At 34.2% G+C, this 9,668-nt stretch overlaps 1 protein-coding gene across 2 annotated transcripts in view; it reads right to left on the bottom strand.

Annotated features, from left to right (window-relative positions):
- The window catches only part of LOC108976646 (dendritic arbor reduction protein 1), a 102,101-nt gene that overhangs the window by 7,765 nt on the left and 84,668 nt on the right, over nucleotides 1-9,668 (bottom strand). For both annotated transcript variants that reach the window (XM_018945878.1, XM_018945879.1), the window contains exon 3: nucleotides 3,156-4,034. In XM_018945878.1, coding sequence (XP_018801423.1) covers nucleotides 3,156-4,034 — 879 coding nt within the window. The remainder of the gene's footprint in view (nucleotides 1-3,155; nucleotides 4,035-9,668) is intronic.

The following is a 9,668-nucleotide window of genomic DNA, read 5'->3' on the forward strand; positions in this document are numbered from 1 at the left end:
ACTTTTTTTTCCGATTCATCAATAAAATTCAACTTTTATGAATTTGTACACCATAACGTTTATGTGGCTTAATTGTATGAGCACAAGTGTATGTAATACTAATTAATAAAATAAAAATAAAATAACAAAATCACAAATTTTTTCTAATTTATTTACAATAAAGAACTGTTATTAAAATCGAAAGTATATACTTAAATAGCATAAAGAAACTAACTTATGCAAAGCAAATGCTCATAAATGCCCAGTTAAAGGCGTCTACAAGCCATTCGGCTAGTCTTGTCGCCATTTGCGTGCAATGGGAAATATTATGAAATTTGTATTTCCTTTCTGAAATTACTATATCAATTAAATTCAATTTGTTGCGCTTTTTTATTTATATTTTTGACGTTTCTGCTTTGTTTTCCAACGAAGTTGTGTGAAAAAAAAGTGTAATCAAACTAAGCAAGTATGTAGTTTTGTGGCCGGGAGGGGGTTGCAGTGTCTTAAGCAAATTTACATTTAGTATGCTTTACGAGCTCGCAGATGTCCATATCAAATACATTCCTTAATTCAATTAGAATGAGCGTATTGAGCACGAGATCAGCGCCACGACAGTCTGTGCGACTAAGAAGCGCAGCCTGACCGTTAGTGATAACTAGCCAGTAGTTGTGGCTTGAGGCCTGGGGAAACATTGACACTGAACGGAAATGTTTAATAGTATATACGACACGATTAATTAATACCGTTACTACAGTAATGTGACTGATAAACAGTTATAGTGCGGGTTATGGCGTATGTTCGCAAGTGTAAGTGAATGTATGTGTATGTATGTGGATGTATGGATATATGTTATATGTGTTTCTCGTTTGGAAAATATTTTGTAATAAATATTATGTAAGGAATGATAAGGCAAAGTTCTGTAAGTTACTTGTGGGTACTGGCATACTTAAATTTGATTAAATCTGTAAATATTAATATATATATTTTTTAATTTGTTACACGAAACGATACAATTGGCGTTGCCATGTGTTTTTTAATTAAATACATTTTCTTCGTTTTTTTTTTTTGTAATTTTCTTCTGTTCAAATTAAGAAAAAATATTTAAAAAAAAAGTATTAAAAAATTTAAAACTGTAAATATAAATATTTTTTTCTAAGTTTTATTCCACGAAACTGTACAACTAGCGTCGCCATTTTTTTTTCAAACACATTCAGTTCAAACAAGGAGGTAATATTTGTTAAAAAAGAAAATATAGAAAAAAATAATAAAAAAAATTAAAACATCTAATAATCAAAATATTTTGGATTTCATATAAACATAACTGAAAATATTTACTGAATTTTGCTAAAAAAAAAATATAAAGTGTGTTTTATTTTGAAATTTTGTGTCAATAAAAATATTTTGTAATATCTGAAAACAAAATTCTCATAAAAGTCTGGAGAAGTTTGGCCATATTAGAAAAACAAAAAAAACTAAATAAACTAATAAAAAAATGAAATAAAAAATATAAAAGTGAACTATTCTTAACCCTCTTCAAAGTTTTGTCCAAGACCGCATCTTTCAGCGCCCATGTAAATCGAATAGCTACATTCATTTATCAAATTTTTTACTAATATAAATAACTCAAAGTTTATTGTAACCTCGAAGAGATTACTCACAAACACACACATCATTCAAGAAAGCCAAAATAAATCGTCGCAAATGTTGTAGAACCTAATAATTTTGACGAAAAAATTCTTGCCTGCAAAGAATTACTACAATGTGATGATTGTTTTCTCAATATTAACAAAAGCAGGCAGAATAACAAAAACAATTTAAAAGTGAAAACATGGAAAACAACATGTTTTAACAAGATCTTAAGTGCCCTTAACACAGCACTCGAGAGTCCAAAGTGTCTTTTCAGCAGTGCGCCAAAGCAGGCACACACGCACACGCGATAAACAACGGAAATAAAAATAAAAATTTTACAAAAAAAAAACAGCGAAGAAAAATATGAAAACACGCAAGACATAGATAAATAAGAAGAAAAAAGCCTTAACTTAAACACTCAGCAGAATCAAGGCATGATCAGTCAAAAATGTAACGCAACTTAGCCAAGATAAATTTATTATTCGACACAACACTGAAGCACAGGCTCTTTTAGACAAGGAATTTCGCAAACAAGTATGTGTGAGTTTTGTTGTTGTGTATATACATATATTGTATGATATTTCATTTTCATTGTCTGCAACTTTGTTTGTTTAACATTTGTAAGAAAATATATAATTGACCACTTATGTGTAATGGTCAGTTGTTGTTGCTACAAAGTACTTGTCGTGTGTTCACTGAAAGGTTAGGTTGAAGTTGGGATAAGGAAACAAGAATTAGGTTGCTTGAAGGAGAGTTAAATCTACTACACTTAATGGACCAACTGTGATGCTAATCGATAAACTAACCCAAAGAGGTGAGTTCCTCTTCTGCGCTATTCAGATCTACAGTTTGCGATGGTGTTTGGGCGCGGTATTTCGATTAGTTATATGGGGTGTATTGTGGTGTAGTTATGCAGTTACAGTCATAGGTTTATATCAAATTCCACTTCCGGTGGAAGCAGAGATAGAGGAAGACCTTTACTCCGTTGAGAAATCAGGTGGAGACGGACCTAGCTGCACTTGGTATCTCGAATAGCGAAAAGAGAAACGACTGGTGCGCTGTTCATCAAAATATTGTTTGAAACAGCTTTTAGAACTTTGAATTCCCTAATCCTCAAGGATGAAGCACACTGAACTTCAACTTACTTGACTGTTGCCTTACCGACACAATCGCTTATCAATTCCCACAACTTTTAGAATTAATGAAATATTAAAATCATAAATAAGAGAAACACTTCGGAGATAGATACTAAGATACCTTCCCAAAAGAAAAAAAAAAAAACACACACCACAAATGGAACCTGCTCGAATGATTTTCAATGTTAATCAGCAGTGATATGTGTCAGCGTTTTGTAAGCTTTCGAAATAGAGCTGCTTTTCGCGCATCATAATTTATATGTGAACGATTTTAGGTTGAAATAAAGCACAACTTTGCCTGCGCGAACTTGTCACGACCAAGACTTTAAACATACTATAAATATTCAGTGCGAATTTCATATGTTAATATGAACGATATATATGTATATATATTTGGCAGGCCTTGCTTACCTGTAATGGGTGGCGGCTCAACAATGGTTGATGGTCCGAAAAATGATGGAATATCGTTGGATGTGGTGACGGGCGTATTCAGATCGCCCGTCTGCGTATCACCGCACTGCGCGTCCGACGGCAATGACTGCTGTGACTGCTTAACCACACCGCTCGCGATATCTACGCCGTTGGGTGTGGCCGCGACGCCACCTAAACTGGCTGCCGCGTGACCGCTCGGACTGTGTTGTGCAGTATTGAGCAGACTCAAATGTGTAGCGGAATTGCGTCCACTATTATTACTGTTATTATTTGTATTGTTGGCTGCGGTGACGGCGCCTGCCGCGAGTGTTGGTGATGTAAGCGCCGCGTTCGCTTGCTGCACTGCGGTCGCTACTGTATTACAGCTGTTGTTGCTGCTGTTGCTATTGCTGCTGCTGTTGTTGTTATTGTTGTTGGCAACACCGATACGCGTGAAATTTGTGCGTGAAATAGCAGCGCTGAGCGCTGAATTTGTGCCAGCTGCCGCGGTGGTAGCTATATTATTGATGGTCGGTGTATTGCACGCGCTGCTGCTGCTGCTGCTGCCGCACGCGATGGCGGTCTGATGAGTGTTATTCGCCGTCGAGAGATTGTAGTGGAGTAGCGTTTGTGCGGCGCCCAAATGGCCACCGCCAAATGTATGTGATGGGGTGCTGAGATAGGTGGTCGCCGATGTGGCCGCGGTTGAGGGACTAGTCTGTGCGGTGGTCTTGAAGAGACACGTATCGAAGCTCAGCACATTGAAGTGTGCGGCGGCGGCGGATTCGGTTAGTAGGAATGCGTGATGCGATGGCGCCACAAGGGTTTCAAGCCCTTCCATGATCATGGCCGCTGATGGGGTTCCAGGGGCTACGCCACCTGCAAGCAGAAACATGATATAATGTTTAGTTCTTTAGTTTAAATTTTGAATTAAGATATTTGTATGAATATAAATATGTAGGTACTACAAGTTTCAAAAGCTTTAAAAATATTTATAAATTTATTTAAATACATATATTTTAAATACATATATCAGCATATTATTTTATTAAAAAAAAAAATTATTTACAGTGTACTAATTCTGTCTCTTATACACATCTAGAAAAAAAAAAAATTTTTAAAAAAAAAAAAAAAAAAAAAAAAAAAAAAAAAAAAAAATTTAAAAAAAAAAAAAAAAAAAAACGGTAAAAAATTTCTAAAGCTAAAAAATATTTTTGTTTATTTATTTTTGTTTTTCACTTCATTGATCTTCAGTATGAACAAGGTTTGTGTCTCCGATATAGTGTGAAATAGTCATCTTGTGCTCAATTTTAATACTTAAGTAGTATTATAGAAAAAAAAAACAATATTTAATTTTTGCTTGAGATTCAATAATACCAGTCTTATTTTAGTCAGTATGTGCATAGTGTACGATTTAGATAGAACTTAGGGCAGTGGTTTCTCAAAAGTGAATAACCCAAAATTGCTTGGCGTAAGGTGTGTGACTTTGCTAAAATTTCTGTGTTTTAAATATTTTCTACATAAATGATTTTAATATGACTAAGTTATTGTTTGTTTAGACAAATAGCATGATGAAAGGAAACTAAAGGGAGAAAATTAAAAAAGATACTACAATTTTATGAAATTTTCACTTTTAAGAGAGCTAAAATACGCCCTTTAGTGACGCCATACGCTACTAAAATGATCTTTCACACAAACACAACAAATAATAGTATACTATAACTTTCTTTTAAATAAATTAATTATTTTAGTTAAAAAAATCATTAATTTTTAATTTTTTTAATTATTTTTAAATTATTTAGAGCAATTACAATTTCATTAATTTAAAGATTTTTGTGTTAATTGCCATTACGATCCGCTTTCTGGTGAACAAATGTCAAAATCCTGCGCACTAAACATTAATTGAATTGCTTTGACAGTAATTATACGCTTTTATTGCCAAACAGCGATATATAAAGGGTTGCTCAAAAACAATTACTAATTACAAGTCTTCAAAAAAATTTCGACTGAGCCACATTTATGGTTACAAATAATAGAAAGTAGCTATTCATTCATTGGCGCAAACGCTCTCTACATTTGTATATATACACACTTGATATTTATTTGATTATATAGGACAGCAACCATAATATTAATGTAAAATATCAGCCACCAAACGGTCTGACATCTGTGCACCCACACACGACACGCACTTAGCCGATCAAGCCACAAACAACGCGTTCACACTTGATCGAGCGAACGAACGCGCTGTCAACTCAGCGCCACGCCAGCAATTGCAACGTGTCGCCAGCAACAACAACGATGTTTAGTACAAATACTTGTTGTACACAATTGAATTGAAATCGATTAAGCACTTAAACGCAACTTGCCGAGTGAAGCAGGAGTCCATCAAATGAAGAAGCGCGAGTGACTTACCTACACATACATACAAGTACATATGATTTTAAGTGTTAAGTGAAGGGGCGGGTTGTGTGATCAATACAGTGCGGGCGGTGTGCGCATAAGGCAGCTACCAAAGTGTTCCAGTTCCCATAATGCCTTTTGGCAAGCTGTGTGCTAGGCGTTTTCGTCTACAACTCGATCAGCACTGACCCACTTTCAGCAGTCTCATATGTGTGTAAGTATGTGATTGCGAGAGTGTGTGAGTAGAAACAAGTCATACTTTTGTGAAAATTCGCTAAAAGCATACGCGCATGCGCATCAATTGTCTCATAAAAATGTCTGAAATGCATGTGAGTAGGTAAATGCCACTTTTATGTGCACATATCTTCACAAATGTGTATGTATATGTTCATGTTTAGTGCAGCTTACCAATTTTTTGAGCATTAAAAAGTTGTAAAAAAATATCAGTTGACAATTTACTTTGCGAAACGACATTAATTTGCCATTATTTACACACGAAATGTGTGCATACATATATTTATTAAAATATATTGGCATATACATATGTCTATGTGGGTATATGTGTATGTAGAGCTAGTTGCACATATGTGTACTCACAATTTAGCGCCAACTGCTGTTACGTTCAGCGTTAGCGCGGCTTTAAGTTTTCCTATGTTTGTAAGTGTATTTGTCAATACAATACAAAACACACACACATGCGTGAATATATGCATCATCGCCGCCACTGATGTCACTAATTTAATTTCATGCGTTTAATTGAATTTCACTTGACGGTGTAGAAAATGTCGAAATTGATTGTTTTATGGTCTTCTATTGTCTTTTAAATGTGTCATAAATTAGATGAGTGACGCTTGGTTAGGGTTCAACGCTTAGCGTTTAGACGTTGGCATTATTTCGCAAAAATTACAGCAACGCCTTGAAAGTTGGCATAATTTAAAGAAAAAAAAATCGCTTTTGTGATCCAAAAAGTGAAAGAAAAGGACGTTGTTTATCATGAGTATCAGCGAAAATTTAAAATTATTTTTGCACGAAAAAAGGTAGTAATAGATAAAACCCAACAACCTCTCAGCACACAGTAGTGGTGTTCACTTGAACTGCTTGGCGCTTGAAAAAACATCACTTTAGCAGCTCGCCAATTTTAAGCAGTGTCGCTACAACAACATCAGCAACGCTTGCGGCACCGCAATGGCGGCTTAGTCGGCATCAGTACCAAGTTGTAAGCAAATATACAGCTATACCTGTACATACGCGTAGCAGTCGAAACCTCAGCGCCGAACTCACGGCTGCTCATTTTATTTGACTTGTTCACTGCTTTTTAAGAAATGTTTAGCGCCTCCATGCGTGTACATACATATATGTCTATATATATAAGTTATCAGACACATATTTATACATACATATAAATATATATATTTATTATTGCTGTAGAGGAAGCTCTTTCCAACAATTTGCTCTTCGCTTGAAGTGCACTTGATGTCAGCAGCTCTGCGCTAAAATAACTACTGTGTGCACTTTATTCATTTGTTTAAATAAATTACAAAAAAAAAAAATCACACTACTTCGCCCAAAACGCTGCTCTTCTTTGTTTCTACAGCTTTTGCAAATTGTACGAGTTATTCATTGACGGAATTGCCATGAAGTGTTTTACGAGCACTTGTGCGCTATCAACGGTCAAAAGTGAAGCCGAAGTGTGCGAGCGCTTCTGTTTTTTTATATTTTATTTTTTTTTATTTTTTTTTTTATTTAAGCGATGTGGCAATATTATATTTGCAAAAAATGGTTGACGCAATTGAAGTGACGAATATTTGGTGTCAGTAAAAATGAATAAATATAATATTCAATCTGCTAAAGTAAAAAAAAAATGTTTTTAAAGATATCTTTTAACGTATTTTGAAAAATGTTGTGTCATATATTCAATTTATGTAATACTTTGCAACGATTTTCAATGAGCTTGCGCTGTAATTAATTCAAAAATTACTATAAAAATAAAGTATTGCCTACTTTTGGGAACTTTTTAAAAATATTGACCATTTTGATTAGTTAAAAAACGCAATAATATTGAAGTTTACGCACAATGCATAACGAATCTTTCCTTTTCTAAAAATAATAGGACATGTTCAAGCATACATTTTGAACAATTTTAATTACAATAATTTAATTTAATAATTTCGTCTTGATGTAGGCAAATTTTTATTATTTATTTAATTTTAAATTATTTTTGTGGGTGGAGAAATTATTTATTTATATAAAAATAAATTATATAATAATAAAATAATAATAAAATTTTACGCCTTCTGTTTACGTTAAAAGATTGCGCCGGAATGTAGGCTAATTAATATGATACTAATACTCTAATTCTGTTTGAAAACATTCCAACTTTAAAATTATTCGACACAGTACCCGCCAGGGGAAGCGGAAGCACTCCACTTCTTTGAAGAGATCAGATGGCGAAGATCCTTGCTGCACTTTGGTATCTCGAATTGGCGCCAAATTGCGAAAAAGAAGAATTCATTTCGAGATTGTATTTACCAAAATAGTTCTTAATATATTAATATAATTTATACGCAGTAAAATTTAAAAAATTACACAGTTCAGAAACATGTCACTTTTGAGCCGTCTAAATTATTTCCAGTTTTGCGCCGCAATGTAGGCTAAATTTTGATATCATTGTACGTACAATGTGTATTTTGGATAAGGGTGATTTGCATAAGTAGGCAGAATTTTAAAATTATTTCAAATTTCTAGCCACTAGTATATAACAATAATTTTTCCGAAAAACTGGGTTTCTTAAAAACCAGTTCCGTAAATATTTTGCAAATTTAAAAGCATAATTTCCCCTTTTCGACAACTTTTTAACAGTTTTGCACCTTTTAGCCCCAATTCTATGATCACTCTTTCAAGATTAACTGATAAGTAAAGCAAAAAAACAAAAATATGTGGATCTTGTTTCACTGTTTGCAATAAGAATAAGTAATAAATAGAGCCAGTGTTAGCAATCGAAAGATATAAAAAACCTATAAAAACGGAATTAGAATCACTTCCAATAGCGACAATGAAACAACAACAGCACCGCTGATACTGAATTGGAATAATTCATTCATATTTGTGACTAAACCAGCAAAGCTTGATCGAAAGCACACACACGCATATGCATATACATATACAAACACACACACATACACATTGAAATTACCATAGAGTTATTGAAAAACCCAAAACAAAACATTATTCAAAAAAAAAAAAAAAATTTGCATTGCTATAAAAAAGCGGCGACTACACGTCAGACACCAACAACTCACAGCTAAAGCAATGAATCACAAGCTAAACGCACATATACACACACACACACACGAATGAGTGTATTTAAGCATCTCATAAGAACCGCGCACAAACGCTACGTTTCGGCAAGTAGCAAAGCCGCGTTTAAGCTCAGCTCAGCCGTGCTATACTAAACAGGCGGCAGCGCTGCTCGTATGGCGCTGGTAACTGGTGAATGGCTGCGCTGTTATTGTATATACTTTGTGTATATATGTGCGTGTGTGTGGTTGTGAGCACCTATGATCGGTAGACATCATTGACACTCCTCTTAAATGATGCAGCAGTTCCGAAGTTGTTGCTTATTTTGATTTCTTTATTCTTTTGCTAGAGTTTAGAAGTGGTTTTCTTTGTATCGCGCTGCTTGGCCACAAATTTGCTTCGGTGCGCTTGTATGTGTGTGTATGTTTGTTGCTGTTCAGTTGTTTTTTATTTTGATACGGTTGTCAGCAGAGCTCGCTTTTTGGCATATGCCGAGCGGGTGTTGCGATTTGTTATATCCACGTAGAATTTATGTAAGCTGTGCTGATATTTTATTGGTGTTTTTGGTATATATACATTTAGACAAGATATAAAGTTTTCTAACAAGTTTGTTGTTTGAAATTGTGCTATTTCCGCGATACTTTTACAGATTTTTTGTGAATTTTAAAGAACAAATTTTCAAGCCGATTGTCGCATATTATTTACAGTTATACATATATTTTTTTAAAGAAAAATAGTATATGAAAAGATAGGTAAAAAGTATGATACGCCACGTCGAAATTGCTATTATATAAAGCTTCAAAGGCGAAGGCT

This window comes from Bactrocera latifrons, unplaced genomic scaffold, assembly GCF_001853355.1.
Source record: "Bactrocera latifrons isolate USDA-ARS-PBARC rearing strain unplaced genomic scaffold, ASM185335v1 scaffold_79, whole genome shotgun sequence".
Taxonomy (NCBI): domain Eukaryota; kingdom Metazoa; phylum Arthropoda; class Insecta; order Diptera; family Tephritidae; genus Bactrocera; species Bactrocera latifrons.